The 18,040-nt window shown below is 46.0% G+C and overlaps 1 protein-coding gene across 4 annotated transcripts in view; it reads right to left on the bottom strand.

The window, feature by feature from the left end:
* The window catches only part of P3H2 (prolyl 3-hydroxylase 2), a 164,526-nt gene that overhangs the window by 15,717 nt on the left and 130,769 nt on the right, over positions 1–18,040 (bottom strand). For 3 of the 4 annotated variants that reach the window (XM_061637620.1, XM_061637617.1, XM_061637621.1), the window contains 6 exons: positions 16,479–16,519; positions 15,866–15,972; positions 8,021–8,148; positions 4,940–5,035; positions 3,918–4,068; positions 850–967 (listed from right to left, as the gene is read on the bottom strand). In XM_061637620.1, the coding sequence (XP_061493604.1) occupies positions 850–967; positions 3,918–4,068; positions 4,940–5,035; positions 8,021–8,148; positions 15,866–15,972; positions 16,479–16,519 (641 nt within the window). Of the gene's footprint in view, positions 1–849; positions 968–3,917; positions 4,069–4,939; positions 5,036–8,020; positions 8,149–12,914; positions 13,010–15,865; positions 15,973–16,478; positions 16,520–18,040 lie in introns of all 4 variants that reach the window. The other variant, XM_061637618.1, reaches the window with a different exon arrangement.

The following is an 18,040-nucleotide window of genomic DNA, read 5'->3' on the forward strand; positions in this document are numbered from 1 at the left end:
GAGGGGGAAAGATCACCAAACTCTAAGCAAACACATAAAACAGCCTGCTTTTGTCCTTTTCTGCAAAAGAGAAAAACTACATTTTGTGAACCCTGGAATTTAGGAAAAATTGATGCCTTTGGAGGGCCAAAACAGGGTTGCCCAGCCAACCCACACCATTCATCCAGGTTCCAACCCTAATTTTATGCCTGACTAGCCAGTTGAAAGAGCAACAACAGCAACCTTGGACTTAGTGGCATTTGTGTTTGTGGTATTGCTGAGCCAAAAAGGAGGGGCCCAAGTATTTTCATCCCTCCTCCTATATGCAAAACAAACCCTCTCTTTTTTGGCAATTGTTTGTCTCCCATTGGTGAAAGGATGTGAAACTATCCTTAAAGGGGAGGGAGTAAATGGGCATTGCTAAAGAAATTGGACGAACGCTCCCTTGCCTTGGGACATACAACCAAATGCATATCATCATCTTGAATGCCATGCCTTGCAGAGGAGCAATCTCTGCGTTTAGGTGTACATCACTTATCAGGGCAAGAGGAAGCATTCCTTGTTCCCTCTCCGCAAGCAGCAGCAGACAGGAACTAACAGCTATGAACAGGCATGTGAAAAAATGGGCATTTCTGCACCCCTAAAATTCACAATGAAACGGGACCTCACAAGAATTTGGCATAGCACTGCTTTCGATGCTGAAATCACCTCAAGGTGGTGCAACGTGAGACAAAGCAGAGCTACCCCTTGGTCATTAACTCTTCCCTGCAGCACCACAGATCTGAAGGGAGCTTGCAGGAGAGCAGGGCCTGCTCTGAGGACAACTGATGTCCCACCACATACTCCAGAGTGCTGGGTGCCCCTTCCTACCTGTAATCTCGGAAGGTGTAAGCTGGGGGTTCTTTCCAACATTCATTGGCTTCTGGGTCCAGGAGGCAATTGTCAGCATGGATTGGGTGGCTCAGGTCATTCCTCCGTTCCTGCTGGCCTGCAGGTGACAGATGAAATGTGAGTTTCAGCCTTGCTGGCAATCTTTTATTTCATCCTGGGTCTCACTAAATAAACAACTACAGATTATTTTACTGGGGCTGAAAAGCTACTGCGTCATGATTGGGCAGTGTGCCCCACTCCACTGGCAACCTAGGAATGTTTCAGAAAGGTAGCCATGTCAGGCAAAGCAAATAAAGATTCTTCCAGCATTTTAAAAGCTAACAAATGTCTTGAGGCTGAAACTTTTGTAGGTGGGAGCAAGTACCGAGTCAAAAACTGTCACACGAGAACTTGCGGCTCATTTTGGGGAAGAAGCATGGAGCGGAATATGTGTGTGTGTGGCGGGGGGGTGAAACACACTGCCATTTCCAGAGCTTTTCATAGTGGTCCCCATTATTTCCTCCTCCATCTCCCTGATAACATTAGGGATAATGTAGCATAATGCTGACAATGGCTTGGCCGGTGGGGAGGGGGGGGAGGGCTGCCACCAGAACAAGCTCTAGATGCTAGTATCATGGCTTCACTCCACCCCGAATTTCAGGGTCCCCCTAATTAGGAGCAGAGCTTGGAAAAGTTACTTTTTTGAACTACAACTCCCATCAGCCCAATCCCGTGGCCATGCTGGCTGGGGCTGATGGGAGTTGTAGTTTAAATTAGGAACTTTTCCAAGCTCTGATTAGGAATGGATAGATTTGTTGACTTGAGTTTCTCTCGGGTTTCTTTTTTCCACTCTTCAGTTCAGTTTGCCACATTTTCACATCAGTTTGTGATTTTTTTTAAAGCCTTCATGAAAAATTGTCAACATTTTAATGAGTGTCTTCCCTAATATAACACATCTTTGTATGATATATTCACAAATACATGTACTATGCAAACTTTCCCCAATATACCAATTTCTGTGCACACACACACACACTTGTTCGTTCTTATGCACACTTTCCTCTAATATATGCATTTTTGTAAACATTGTTTGCTTGGAGAATTACATCACAACATTTTTGAGAAGTGTGAATTCCAAAGTATAGCTGTGTTTTGGTTCACATATTGTTTCGCAAAGAGCAAGTTAGATTCACTCTTTTAAGTTTATTTATTTTGTTTACTTAGTTAATTTACAGACCGCTTCATATTTTAACAGAAATCTCCCAGTGGTTTACAAATTCCAACAAAAAGGAATCAATATTTGGTCATGTCCATACCATAGATTTAAAGCACATGGCTTCTTCCCCCAAAGAGTCCAGTGAATGGCAGTTTACCCCTCACAGACATATAATTCCCTGCACCCATAACAAATTACAGTTCCCAGAATTCTTGGGGGGGGGAGTGTGACGCCCTTCCCTGGCTCTCCCTGTCAGGTTCCTACCTGCTCGTGGCTACTGCCTGTCACTAGGCACCACCAGGGACTCCACCAGTCCGGACTGTCCTTTTTTATAGTTTCTCTCCCCGCTCTAGCACAGATCTCAACAGATCCCCCTGCTAGGCAGCACCACCAGCCACGTCCTATAACCAGTATCCCCAGAGACTCTGCCTGAGTCTCTCTCAATTAGGTTACCTCTGTGACTGCGTGCTTAAGCTGTCCCCAATCCCTTTGATTTACTCAGACTGCTTATAATTCTGGTTTGCTCTGAATACTTGTGGTGTTATATTCTTCCCTTCCCCGCTGCCACCATTTGTTATAGTTTCCCTTCAGCCTTGGTATTTACCTTACCCTCCCTTCCGGTCTGTGAAACCCCAGCCAAGGATCAGGCCTTTGGTAAACCAAATTAAGTATTTATTAAATAACACAGATAACAAGGATAACAAGATAACAAGATTACTTTATAAAGGCACATAAGCTTATGGTTTCATCTATTACTATTCCGAACTCCACCTCCCTCCTTCTCTTTCCCTCTCCTGACAAACACCACCAAACACTTCTCAAACAACTCTCAGAAAAACCCCACACGTCCACCTCACATCCACCATCCACCCAGATTCAACTGTCCACTCAGATTCAACTCACCCAGATTCAACTGTCCACCTTCCATTTATACTCTCAGTCATTTTAAACATTCAGCCAATCATACAGCATTCTACTGCCCATTCACTCCCCCTCCTCTTTCATTCCACTTACCCTGTATCTCCTAGACAAACAGCACTTACCATATATACACTAATAGAGGATCATCACAGGGAGTCATGTGCTTTAAAAGTGTTTTAGATGTATGTTGTGGATGTGACCTATAATTTTTATGTTATTGCATTTATATCGCACCTTTCCTCCAAGGAGCTCAAGACTGCATGCATGGTTCTCCTCCCTCTCAATTTTATCCTCACAACAACCCTGTGAGGTAGGATAGGCCGAGAGACAGTGCTTACCACCAGCAAGCTTTATAGCCATTTGGGGATTTGAACCCTGATCTCCCACATCCTAGTCTGTCACTAGCCACTGCACAAGACTGACTACAAATTCCACATTCAAAACCAAACCATACTACTGCTACAAATAATCAGGGCATGTTTAGCCTTGGGAAGAGAAGACTGAGGGGAGATATGATAGCACTCTTCAAGTACTTGAAAGGTTGTCACACAGAGGAGGGCCGGGATCTCTTCTTGATTGTCCCAGAGTGCAGGATACAGAACAATGGGCTCCAGTTACAGGAAGCCAGATTTCAGGTGAACATCATGAAGAACTTCCTGTTAGAGCCATACGACAATGGAACCCATGACCTAGAGAGGTGGTGGGCTCTCTGACACTGGAGGCATTCAAGAGGCAGCTGGACAGCCATCTGTCATGTCTGCTTTAAGGTGGATTCCTACGTTGAGCAGGGAGTTGGACTCGATGGCCTTACAGACCCCTTCCAACTCTACGATTCTGTGATTCTAATCGTCATACTAAATTAACTTTTGAGGTACATGATTAAATATCTATAAACAAAGGTCAACAGATTGGCAGTTTCATGAGACCTTACCTGTCAGAGCCGTCCGGCACACCAGATGCGTGTAGGAGAAGTAGAGGGTGGAATTGAGCATGAAATAGGACTCCACAATCTTGCGGGCTTTCTCGCTGACATCATAGAAGAGGCGGGCACTTTTCAGAGGAAGTAGCCCCTCGTAGCCGAACTGCAGGCAAACCAAACTGCCATTATTTCATTAACTCCCAATTCAGCCTGCTTGCCAACAAGATGCTGAGCCTCTCCAACACTGCTGGGTGGGAGAGGACTATCCCTCCTTCTAACACATGGGGTGAGTGCCACCAGGAACACCCACAAAATGGCACCACTGAGAAACAAGTGAGAAGTATCAGCATGCATTTTTTTGGGGGGGGGCAGATCCCAAGCTGTGAAAAGTCCCACCACCACCAACCCCCCCCCACAACTTTTTTAAAGAAAGGGCCACAGCAAACAACGCAATGAGGGGCGACCATGTTCAGTAGCCTCCGAATATAGAGTGAGAGCTGGCAATGACAACAAAGGCACGGGGTGGGGGGAGTGAGGTGTAGAAAACCCAGCCTGAAGAAAGTGTCTGTCTGGAAGCCTGAACTGCAGTATCTGTTTTAGAAGTGGGGCACAGTGCTGCATTTTGTGGCAAATCTGATTTGGTGCCTCCTATCTATGGGACAACGCTATCAGTGGCGACATGCAGCCTCAAGGGTCGGGGGAAGCGTGCTTCTGAATACCAGCTGCTGAAGATCACAAGTGGGGAGGGCGCTATTGTGTGCATGTTCTGGTTGTGCACTTCCTGGGGGTGCCTGGGACCTGATGGGCCCCTTTGGTCTCATCAATAGGGCTCTTCTGATGTTCTGGAGGACTCTGAAGGTGGCCCCTAGAGCTTATCTGATAGCTATCGTGATACCTACAACTCAGCTTTCCCTGTTATTGTGCCCTACACACCATGCCAATGAGCTTGGATCGAGAGCTAAAGCAGGAATGCAGAGATCCCAGGGAAGGAGAGAGTACACTTGCACAGTCAAGTTGCACAGCCAACCTCGCACCTTGAGAGCTTTGAGGACCGTGGCCCCTTCAAACCTCTCATTGGGGGTGTGAGGCGAAGTCTTTCCTCTGTACCCGTCGCCAGCCAACAGAATAGCCTGAAAGAAGGAGAATGGGCCAAGATTAATGGGTGCGTGTGTGTGTGCTGGATGACTCAGTACCAGACTCCCCAGCTTCAGTACTTAAAAGAGGACACAAAGGAGTTCAAACTACTTGGAAGGTCATCACAAACTCCACAGAAATGAATGGGCAAGGGCACACCTGATCTTTTCAATGGGGTGCACAGAGCAGAATGTTTTGTGTTTGTGTTTGTGTGTCTGTGTGCATGTGCTTGCCTGTCCTCCTGCTTTGAAATGTGATCTTGCTCTGGTTTCTTTCACTATCACCGAGGTTTCCTAACTAATATTGTGGGCAATTAAGTGACGCTTCAAAGGGCAGCGCTTGCTAGCTGAAGAAGTAAATGACTCTGCAAGACAGCTCCTCCTAAGCAGCCGGCACAAGACCTTACCTCATCCGAATGCTCAGAAAGACTTGTTACGGGGCCACCTGTATCACGCATTGCCAAATCTCCCACTTAACTCCATACTCTCTTTTGTCTCTCTTTATGGCTGTACTCTCAGTGTTAGCAAATCTGATTCTGTTCAATTCAGACTTCATTGGAACAGAGGGGTTCCTTCCTTCTAAATTAGCAGAGCAGAGCTAGGAAGAGAGAGAGAGTGTATGATCACTGTGCGTACTGTTGGAAATGAGCCCCTCTGTTGTTAGAATGAGGGAGAAATTCACACTTCGCAAAACTATATGGGAACACAAACACAGCCATCCTTCAAAATCAGCACCTCTCCAAATGTTCAGATGAAATTCTCCTGTACTGTTGTTGTTGTTATGTGCCTTCAAGTCGATTACGACTTATGGCAACCCTATGAATCAGCGACCTCCAACAGCATCTGTCGTGAACCACCCTGTTCAGATCTTGTAAGTTCCGATCTGTAGCTTCCTTTATGGAATCAATCCATCTCTTCTTTGGCCTTCCTCTTTTTCTACTCCCTTCTGTTTTTCCCAGCATTTTTGCCTTTTCTAGTGAATCATGTCTTCTCGTTATGTGTCCAAAGTATGATAATCTCAGTTTCATCATTTTAGCTTCTAGTGACAGTTCTGGTTTAATTTGTTCTAACACCCAATTATTGGTCTTTTTCGCAGTCCGTGGTATGTGCAAAGCTCTCCTCCAGCACCACATTTCAAATGAGTTGATTTTTCTCTTATCCGCTTTTTTCACTGTCCAACTTTCACATCCATACATAGAAATTGGGAATACCACGGTCTGAATGATCCTGACTTTGGTGTTCAGGGATACTACTGTACTAACATGTGCATATTACATTAAAGTGTGTACAATAACATACAAAACATTACTTTATTGACTATATTATATTAGTTGAAATTGCTTGCAGAAGTTTGTACATTAGGAGAAATGCACTCTAAAATGCTGGCCAACATCAGATTCTGAATTCCTTAAGAACTCTGACTTAAATTAACTAATGCTGTTGTGTATGTATGAGTTTTCCAAAGAGGGCACATCAGTCGAGTGGGCTCAGAACCTCTTTTTGAATAGAGAAAACCTTTGCTGCTTCTATAGGTAGGATAATTTTGTTAACTGTCAGTTCAGATCTGAGGCCTTTCAAATCAACCTTGCCAGACTGTCTATGCTACTGAGTAACAAAGGAACCTGATGCAGAACAGCTCCAAATTTTATTTCAGGGCAAACCTTACTCCTGTTTGGAGTCATAATCAGTGAAGCCTTGCAGACCATAATAGTGAGGCTATCAGAGGGGTCAGGAATCCCTGATAACGGAACAATTTCCAGAGGGGTCACAGTGTACGTGTTGCAGTTTAAACAACAAAGAGTCATGTAGAGCCTTGAAGACTAACATATTTGTTGTAGCATATTAGCTTTCATGGTCAAGGACCCACTTCATCAGATGAATGACCTGGGCAAACTGCCCATACCTAGAAGTCAGTGGATTAGCCCCTGCACAACCGGTAGCCCCTGCAAAGGATGACGTATGCAGTGCAAGTGTCCACGGAAGGGCCTTTTCAGTGGTGGCTCTGTGTTTGTGGAACACCCTCCTCGCTAGCTACATCATTGGTTTATTTTAGGTCAAGATGCACCTCTCCTGGCAGGCTTTTGGCTGAGCGTTTCAGTGACTGAAGTAATTTGTGAATAATTTGATCCTTATTATGAATTCAATTGTATTTATATAACTGTTTTATTTTTGTACGGATATTATATATCATTGTTTATTATGTTACAGTGTTGTACATCATCCCGTGATCTTTTGATGCAGGGCAGTATATACATGTCTTCAATGAATACTCAGAGTCTGATGCCATGCCAATATGTTATTGGCTGAGATAAATGGGAACAGAAGCCCACAACAGCTGGAGGTCACCAGGTTACGGCTGGCTGCCTTTCGCTGCAATAATTTGTTGGTCTTTAAGGTCCCATGAGATTCTTTGCTGTCTTTGCTACCACAGACTAACATAGAATCATAGAATCAGAATAGTACAGTTGGAAGGGGCCTATAAGGCCATCCAGTCCAACCCCCTGCTCAATGCAGGAATCCAGATCAAAGCATTCCCGACAGATGGCTGTCCAGCTGCCTCTTGAAGGTCTCCAGTGTCGGAGAGCCCACTACCTCTCTAGGTAATTGGTTCTATTGTCGTATGGCTCTAACAGTTAGGAAGTTTTTCCTGATGTCCAGTCGAAATCTGGCTTCCTGCACCTTGAGCCCATTATTCTGTGTCCTGCACTCTGGACGATCGAGAAGAGATCCCGGCCCTCCTCTATGTGACAACCTTTCAAGTACTTGAAGAATGCTATCCTATCTCCCCTCAGTCTTCTCTTCTCCAGGCTAAACATGCCCAGTTCTTTCAGTCTCTCCTCATAGGGCTTTGTTTCCAGTCCCCTGATCATCTTTGTTGGTCACCTCCTCCCCTTCACCATAGAATTCAAAATCAAAGAAATGATTCACATCCGTATGCATTCCCCATCCTTGCTTGCACCCGGCGAGTCTCCAGTTACTCACGCTGGCAACCTGGTGCAGCTCCTGACACTCCTCCTCTGTCATCACCTTCTCCAGCAGCACCCGCTGGGTCCCGTTCAGCTGCTCTGAGTTGTAGACAAATTCCACATCACTGAAGAGGAGGGGACCCCCTAGAAACAGAGACAGAGAGAGAGATGAAGAGGAGGAGTTTGTTTTTCCTCTGCCTACCCCTCCAGTACTTAGCTGGGTGCTGCTTGCCTACAGGAGCAAGCCAAATGAAGACAGGGCACACTTCCTATTGGAGACGGGCAACCTCGCATTCTACCACTAGGGGGCAAAGACACCTGGAGGAGAAGTAAGTTGGTTTATGTGCGCTTATGAGCAAAGCTGCTAAATCAGCACATCAGAGGATTAAGACTTTCCCTGAAAAATCCAAACTTACTCAGTGGAGCACCTAGAAAGGCAGCCAAAATCAGAAGTGGTGGCGGCAGCAACATTTGGAGGTAGGATGAGGACTTGTGTAAGAGGTTTGGGACTTTCTGTTTTCCCTCTGGCATTTCAGAAAACATGTGGGCCCACACTCTCTGAAATGCTGATCCTGGAATCCTGCAGGAGGGAAAGCTCCTCTCCAACCCCCGCCCCAGCTAATGGACTTTTTGTAGCCAGGCCAATATAAACCATCTTCATGTCTAGCTACGCTGTGTAGGGTTTTGTGCAGGGGCTGCATATTTGGACAAAAGGTTTGGGCAAGGTTTTAGAGCGTGTGGTCGCTCACCAGGTCCAGGCTCTCTTGGATGAAACTGATTATCTGGATCCATGTCAATCGGGCTTTCGGCCGGGGTTTGGTACAGAAACAGCCTTGGTCGCCCTGTATGATGACCTCTGTCGGGAGAAAGACAGAGGGAGTGTAACTCTGTTGGTTCTCCTTGATCTCTCAGCGGCTTTTGATACCATCGACCATGGTATCCTTCTGGGGCGACTTGCGGACTTGGGAGTTGGAGGCACTGCTTGGCAGTGGCTGTGCTCCTACCTCGAGAATCGTCTCCAGAAGGTGGTGCTTGGGGAGCATTACTCGAGTCCCTGGGTACTCCAATATGGGGTCCCACAGGGTTCAGTTCTGTCCCCCATGCTCTTTAATATCTATATGAAGCCGCTGGGCGAGGTCATTAGGAGATTTGGAGTGCGTTTCCAGCAATATGCTGATGATACGCAGCTCTACTTCTCCTTTTCATCTTCTTCAGGTGAGGCTGTTAATGTACTAAACCACTGCCTGGCCGCGATAATGGACTGGATGAGAGCTAATAAACTGAGACTCAATCCTGACAAGACTGAGATACTGTTGGTGGGGGGGCTCTCTGCCCAGATGGTTGATGTCCGACCTGCCCTAGATGGGGTTACACTTCCCCTAAAGGAGCAGGTCCATAGTTTGGGGGTCTTATTAGATCCGCTCCTGTCACTGGAGGCTCAAGTAGCCTCGGTGGCACGGAATGCGTTCTACCAGCTTCGGCTGGTAGCCCAACTACGACCCTATCTGGATAAGGAGAACCTTGCCACAGTTATCCATGCTCTGGTAACCTCTAGATTGGACTACTGTAATGCACTCTACGTAGGGTTACCTCTGAAGACGGTTCGGAAACTTCAGCTGGTGCAGAATGCTGCGGCCAGAGTTCTTACTGGGACAAAAAAAATTGATCATATAACACCTGTCCTGGCCCAGCTGCACTGGCTACCAATATGTTTCCGGGCCAGATTCAAAGTGTTGGTTCTTACCTATAAAGCCCTTAACGGCATCGGACCGCAATACCTGGCGGAACGCCTCTCCCGCTATGTACCTACCCGGTCGCTGCGCTCGACGTCGAAGGCCCTTCTCCGTGTCCCAACGCATAGGGAGGCACGGAGAACGATAACTAGAGCTAGGGCCTTCTCAGTGGTGGCCCCCAAACTATGGAACGCCCTCCCTGATGAGATACGCCTGGCGCCTTCTTTGCTATCTTTTCGGCGCCAGGTAAAGACCTACCTCTTCGCCCAGGCATTTTAAAAATTTTAAAATTTGAATTTAAAATTGAAAATTTTTAATTATGTTTTATTGTGTTTACATCCACTTGTATTTTAACCTGTTTTATTATGCTGTACACCGCCCTGGGAGCTTATTGCTATAGGGCGGTCTAAAAATGTAATAAAATAAATAAATAAATAAAAGAAAAGAACCTAGCAAATGGGCATCTGAGATACTCCTCAGCATTGCTGTGGGTTTCTAGAATGTCCCATGAGGTCATGCAGGAGCTGTCAAGAACTCTCACGTAAGCAGTGGGAGGAGGGCCGGCCTGACTCCACAGCCAGCCTTAGCAGTCGCATGGGGTACTGATACGGTTTGAGGCATCCATGGAGTGGCATGAAGGGGCAGAGGGTGCAATGTGAAAATTACACACACCCATGTCAGGATTTTATGGAGGCTATCAATTGCTGCCAGAAACTGCAGGAGGGGAGACTGCTCTTGTGTGCAGGTCCTGCTTATGGGCTTCCCATGGGCATCTGGTTGGCCACTGTGAGAACAGGATGCTGGACGAGACGGGCCACTGGCCTGATCCAGCAGGTTGCTCTTATGTTCTTAGAATTCCTTGCAATGCACCTTGCAAAGTTCAAGAGACATCTCCTCTTTGCCAAACCCCCAGATGCAGGAGGAAGATGACTGATCTTCTCGATCGTCCCAGAGTGCAGGACACGGAATAATGGGCTCAATTGCAGGAAGCCAGATTTTGACTGGACATCAGGAAAAACTTCCTAACTGTTGGAGCCATATGACAATGGAACCAATTACCTAGAGAGGTAGTGGGCTCTCTGACACTGGAGGCATTCAAGAGGCAGCTGGACGGCCATCTGTGGGGAATGCTTTGATTTGGATTCCTGCATTGAGCAGGGGGTTGGACTTGATGGCCTTATAGGCCCCTTCCAACTCTTCTATGATTCTATGAGGATGGAGTATAGAGGGAGCCATGGAGGTGCCTCTCATTGGCCAGTTCCCATGAACCTGAGGCCTCCTTGTCAATAAAGCCCTGCTCGTATATTCAGTGTTTTGCTTTTAGATGCTTGAGAAATTATAAATACAATTATATTGTGATAAATCTATGTGCCACTGGGGAACTGAAGTCCAGCAATGTCCTCAATGGAGTCTAGCTCTCTGGTCATTGACAAAATGTCTTCAGTAAGCCCTGGGAGAAAGAATGAGATAGAGAGTGTTGTAAACTCCAAAATGACACTACATATCACACCCTCAAACAACTGGGCCGTTTAATCTCGCAGCATCTCCCTGTTCCATCTTCCAGGTTTATCTGGCAAACTCTCACAACAAAGGCAGCCATGGCACTTCATGCATCTCAGATGTGTCAGAATTTGACTGATGTAAACCTGCACAGGTGGGGGATGTTGTGGGGATGTAGTCTGGGGAGCTGACTGCTTGCTCCCTAGAGACAGGTTGTCCTTTGCCTGTTTACGTTGTAGGTAAACAGAACCGTTCCAACTGGTAAGTTTTGCCACAGCTTTCAGGGCTGTGAAGGACTCCTGAAAATTGTTTCCAGTTGAGCAAACGTCCTCATTGACACAGTGCAGCATTTCAACATGAAGGGGAAGGCATTTCCCTACAGTTGGCCATGAAAACAATATGAGTAGCCTTGCGGGTAGGAGAGCGAGCTCTGAACGGCGCTCTGCAGAAAGCCAAGATGGGGTTCAAGGCAACTGGTTAACCTCCAAGCATTGTAGATAATAACAGGCCTATGCCTGGAAAGGGACCAGCCCTGTGTTTTTCTGACCGCTTGTGGACTCCAGGGCTGGTAATAGTGTTTTCCATAGCTTGGGAGGGATCTCCAAGGGTAATCTAGCAAATCAGCCACGTGCCACACAAAACGTTGTGGGAGTGAAACCATTTCCCCCCTTGGCACTGAGCTGACTGGAGAGGCCTTTGCCCTTTTCTCAGGCACATGAAGAGGAGTTGCCTCTTTTCTCCAGGCAGTTTGATAGCAATAACGACAACAACAAACTTTTGAGAGATGAAGACAAAAGCCAGGCATTTGGAAACGTTCAGGCTCATAAGCTGGAATGGAGAAAACACAAAGCAAAACAGATGGGGAAAGGATGAGAAAGGGCTTTAAATCATGTAAAATTTATCTATGTTTGCAAAATGTAAGAAATGAAAAAGGGAAGGAGGGGTGGGGAGAGATAGAGGAAGGCCTCTGTGTCAGCAGTGGCTTGGTGAAACGTTTCTATTAAAGCTGGATTTGCTCTCGCAGCAGTATTTCAGCCTGAAGCCAGCAAAAGACTGTCAATCTTTGGGCTTCCTGCTGGCTGGCTCTGGGCTTTGTCTGCAATGGAGGAAATGGGCTCTCTTCTGCTACCGCCACAGTCATTGTTTAAAAAGGGAGCTCACAAACATCCAGAGGCCTCATCAGCACTTAACGCTAAGGCAAACCATGGCTTAGGATGAACGAGCAAAGGGGTCGGCTCCCAGAGAGTAGATGGGGCAGCGCTTCGCTCCTCCTCCCGTCATCGTGTTGCTGTGATGAGCTAAGCCAGGGATGAGGAATCTCTCTTAACCTGAGGGCCACGTTCCTTTCTGAGCAACCTTCTGAGGGCCACGCGTCAGTGGCAAAAGTGCAATGAATGTGCAGCAGGCTAGTTTCCATACACACTCACACCTCCCTCCCTGCTTGACAAGGAGAAGGCACTGTCAGAGATCAAGGACGCATTTCAGCCAGGCAGAAAAACATTTGGGGTGTGATTCAGGCCCAATGAGGGGTGAGGGCTGGGGAGAGTTCTGACAGCCAGATAGAGAGGGTGGGAAGGCCGCAGTCACGCCATGAGCCTGAGATTCCCCACTCCTGAGCTAAGCTGTCTGAACCTGGGCTCATGGTTTAGCACTCCCCAGACAAAGGCAGAGTCTTACCCTCCCTCAGCTCACGGTCCACTTTCGGCACAGTCTTCTTTCCCAGTGACTTCCCAGAGCCATCTGTTTTGTCGCTTTGGACACCCGAAGGAATCCTGTGGAGCAGAAGTCACACGAAATGACGTGTGTGTTGCCGGTGGTGGGACAGAATTCGCCGTGGCACATCCCGTGAACATCCACATGTGGTGGGGACCTTCCCTTTTCCCCACAGCACTGCCAATGGCTCCAGCAAGTGCCACAGCCCCTAGTTGGGCAGCAACACACCCATCCTTGCCAGTGTATGTGAGGGGGAGACCACCGTTTGCCCTCTACTTCCAGACCTTGAAAGACGCCACTATCTCCTCAGGAGGGGAAAATCCTGGGCCCTCAGCCAGCCTCTCTCAACCTGGTGATGGGTTATGGTGGCTGGGACTGATGGGGTTGCAGTCCAAAACCTCTGTAGGGCGCCCAGTTGAGGAAGGCTGCCCTAAGCCTATGTGTGTTTGGGGTGCCCCAAGGAGTGTGGCTGGGGGGGTCTTTGAGCAGCCCCCATTCCATTTCAATGGGGGAGGGCTCGGTCAGGAGACATTCCCAGTAGAGTTTGTTCTGTGCGTTGGCCAGAAAGGCCAGAGGATGGTTTTTGTTTTGTTCCGATCGTCCCAAAGGAGGAAGAGAGAAATGAATTTGCTTGGCGCCATTATTTTTGTTTATTATTTCACCTGTTTGTGGTGGAGTTGAGGTTGCCAAGCATTCAGAAATGCTTCTGCAGCCTGGAGGGCACAGTTGTGTTTTTCATCAGTAACTTGGAAGTCTCCAATGGTTCGGTTTGGCGTGATAAAATCTAGAGCGAGGATGTATTTTTATGGCCCAGCAATTTTTGGCCACTCATGGGAGGTGTGGGGGGAGGGGAAGGGGAAAGGCAACCCCTCCCCCAATATTGGTTCAATCTTTGGAGTAGGAGGGAATTCTAAAGGCTTTTTGTGTGGGGTTGGGGGGTGTCTTACCTTAATTTCACAGAAAATATGAGGCACAGAAATACTCAGAGTATCTCTTTTCATTTTTTAAAAAATCATTTTCATCTCATAAAAAAGTCACAACACAGACTGCACTTAAGGACATAAGTAGAGCCTCCTGGATCAGGCCAATGGCCCATCCGTTCCAGAATCTTGTTCTCAGTGGCCAGCCAGTTGCTCATAGGACACCCGTAAGCAGGACCTGAGCGCAAGGAGCACTCTCCCCTCCTGCAGTTTCCAGCAACTGGTGTTCAGAAGCATCCAGCCTCCACCTATGGAGGCAGAGCACGGCCATCATGGCTAGTAGCCATCGATAGGCTTTTCCTCCATGAATTTGTCTACTCTTTTAAATCCATCCAAGTTCGTGGTCATCACTGCCTCTCGTGGGAGTGAATTCCGTAGCGTAACTATGTGTTGTGTGAAGAAGTACGTAGGAAGAGCCCTGAAGCAGCTGGATTGAGCCAGTGGCCCATCGAGTCCAGCATCCTGTTCTCCCAGTGGCCAACTGGGTGGCCCAATGGGAAGCCCCACAAGCAGCACTCTCCCCTCCTGCAGTTTCCAGCAACTGTTATTCGGAAGAAGGAAGAGGCGGCTGGCTGGGCCAGGGAGGTGCATAGCACCTCCTTGTGAGATGGAGTGGTCCTTGCCTGCCTAAAAGAGAAACCCTCCCTCGGTCTGGAAAATCCATTTTTACCCAGCTGGCCTTTTATATTCATGCACGCTGTTTTTTTAACCGTTTTAGTTTTTTATACTGGTTTGAACTGTTTTCTTGATGGTAAGTTGCTTTGGGTTCACTTCTGTGAAAAAAGCAACGAATAAATGTAATAAATACATACTGTCCCCAAGCATGGAGGCGGAGCATAGCTATCATGGAAGTAGCCATTAATAGCTAATCCTCTTAAAGCCTGCCAAGTTGGTAGCCATCATGGCCTCTTGTGAGAGCGAATTCCAGAGTTTAAGGGTAGAAACACCCTTGCTGTTCTGCCGGTTCCAGAGCGTCCCCACCTCTCTCTTCTGAAAATGGGAGCGCACAATACTAGTCAAACCCTGCCCCTTTTTACTGTAAAACCAGGTGAAAGCCACGAGTGCATTTCTTTTTAATTCAGCTTCAAAGAGATGTTGCAACCCCTCTCCAGTTGTGGCTACTGGAAATGCTTTAATTTGGCAACTAGTGTGTTTACAGTCTAACTCTGTGCTGGGTGAAGAAATCTGTCCTGAATCTTCCAACATTCAGCTTCGTTGGATGTTCATAAGTTCTAGAGTTCTTCATGAGAGAGAAAACGTTTTCTGTATTCACTTTCTCCATGCCATGCATAATTTTATACACTTCTACCATGTCTCCTCTGACCCGCCTTTTCTCTAAACTGAAAAGCCCCAAATGCTGCAACCTTTCCTCGTAAGGGAGTCGCTCCATCCCCTTGATCATTCTGGTTGCCCTCTTCTGAACTTTTTCCAACTCTACAATATCCCTTTTGAGATGAGGTGACCAGAACTGTACACGGTATTCCAAATGTGGCAGCACTATAGATTTATGTAACAGCATTATGATATTGGCAGTTTTCTTTTCAATACCTTTCCTAATGATCCCCAGCATGGGATTTGCCTTTTTCACAACTACCACACATTGGGTCGACATCTTCATCGAGCTATCCACTACGACCCAAAAGTCTCATTCCTGGTCAGTCACTGCAAGTTCAGACCCCATGCGCATATATGTAGAATTAACATTTCTTTCCCCAGTATGCTTAATGTTAACACTTGTTTATTTTGAATTGTATTTGCCATTCACTCAGTTTGGAGAAGTCTTTTTGGGGCTTTTCACAATCTTTTTGTTTTGTTTTAACATCCCTTAATCATTTAGCATCATCCTTGATGGTACATAGATGATGACACACATGCTTCTTCAACAGATACCTCAGTGCCTTGAATTTTACTTGAAATTAAGGTAGGACAACTTGCCTGTGAAAAGGGCCTTTAGGATTTTGTGGTCCCTGAAGATTCCTCCACATCCACTTCCAGAAGGACAGGGGCTAGCCGCATGCATGTGTGGGTTTTTTTTAGCATGTCTTCAGGAAATAATATAATTACCATTATTAATTTGATATGGATATTCTGTTTGTAGGGTTTTTGTGGAAAGAGGTATTCAGAGATGGTTTACCATTGCCTCCCTCTAAGTCTGGATGCATCTTAGTCTGGTGTCTGAGCTTTGACCATTCTGCCTTGGGTGCCCCTGCTAGGAGTCTAGCTTCTTGGTCTAGACTCCTGGTGGCATTGCTCTCAGCTTCTTCGACACTCTCAAACCCCCTCACTGTGTTAAGGTGTGCATCCTAGAGGGTTTGATTTATTACCCATTCTTCACCCTAAGGTTCCAGAGCAGGACAACAATTTAAAATAGAACATTAAATGCAGTTTAAAGCAAACTGCAATTACAAGAATGCCGCCTTGGGCCCTTAAGGACAGGATATGAAATAAATAAGCAAGCAAGCAAGCAAGCATAGGGTGGGTCCCAAAAAAATATACGTCATAGGCCAGGGTATTGCCATGTACCTGTGTCTTGGATGCGGCTGCCTACCTGTGCTCATCCTGCCGAGTCCCAGAGATGCTCCAGTAGGTCTGTAACAAGAGGAAGATTTGAAAAATATTTTGTTTTTTATTTGGCCCACTGATTTAGGAAGCATATCCTTTTATCTGTCCTGAACAAATTGCCAGACCACTTCCATACTAGCAGGTTAGCCTAGAACTGCCTTCTGTTCACGTTTTAGGTACCATCAAGGTGACATTGTTGTCAAATTGCAGCTTTCCAGCATTTTCTGCATTGTCTTCCCATTTTTCCCCCAGACCAGATTTGTGTCATTTAATTTTTAAAAAAAATACAATTGCAGTGTAAACCTGTCCTGCATGAGCATTAGGGATGTGCTAGAATTCTGCCCAATTCGGATTTGGTACCGAATTTTCCATTAATTTGCTTATTCTCAATCACTGAGGATCAGATTTTGATGTAGCAAATTTCCGTGGCTATTTTTGAAAATGCAGTTTTTTTTAAAAAACAAATCCACTTGAAAAACATCAATTGTAAGAACGATAATTTATCAATATTTCCTTTAAAAATATTGCTATTTCCTTCAGACTTTCAATATTTAAAAGGAAATATTTATATTTCCTTCAAAATAGTGACATTTCCTTTAAAAATATTGATATTAATATCAACATTTTTTCTAAGTGTAAAGAAACAAGCAGTTACAGAACAAACGTGAATCGATGCAAGCCTCTTAGGTCAATGGAATGCTTGCATACTGGCACCAGCCAATGGATCTCATCCCTAATGAGCAGGTAATGTGCCATTCTTCTTAAGGAGTTACTGTGCCTTTGTTTAGATGCTTCCTCCTTCTGCCCGTTATTTCATCCTGTTCAAAGTGGCAGTTCCTGTTGTGTGTATGTGTGCCTTTCAGTCACTGCTCTTCTGTCATTCTTTTATTTATTTATTATAATTTTTAATGATTTGAATATAACCAGGTAAATACAACAATAAACATGTACAAGTAACTTCTCTGGCTCTTAAATTGCTTAGCACGTTTCATTCATTTATTATGAAACAGCACTATATCAGAAAAAAATGAGACTGAAGAAAAGCACCCCTCGCAAGGAATTGGAAAGGGGTAATTAAGGAGTAGTTCAGAAGCTGTGCATCAGCAACACCACCAGCACACTGAATGGGAAGCAATAACAGGGCCAGACTCTACAAGAGGGAAGCGTCTAATTAAAACTGCAGGGGACCTTTTCTGAATAGAACTTGTGAGTAAACCTTATAGAAGGATTTTGCATATGGGGAAGAGCACTGCTGGAGAAGATACCACTATGCAAAGTGCTGGGTGGAGGCCAGTTGATTTTAGGAAAGCAACGAATCAATTGTGCGAAATGAGTCTAGTTTGCAAAAAACCATAGTGAACTGGTTTTAAAAAGGGATCGGGCAAATTCCCAGAGCACTCGTCTACCAGGTATTATAGCTAAATGAAACCTCCATGTTCAAGGGCAATATATTTTTGAGTGACAGATGGTGGGGAAAATTAAGAAAGGAATGGCTGCCTTCAGCATGCCCTGCTTAAGAGTTTCTGGAGGCATTTGGTTGGGCTTTCT

The sequence above is a fragment of the Rhineura floridana genome, chromosome 7 (genome assembly GCF_030035675.1).
Source record: "Rhineura floridana isolate rRhiFlo1 chromosome 7, rRhiFlo1.hap2, whole genome shotgun sequence".
NCBI lineage: Eukaryota > Metazoa > Chordata > Lepidosauria > Squamata > Rhineuridae > Rhineura > Rhineura floridana.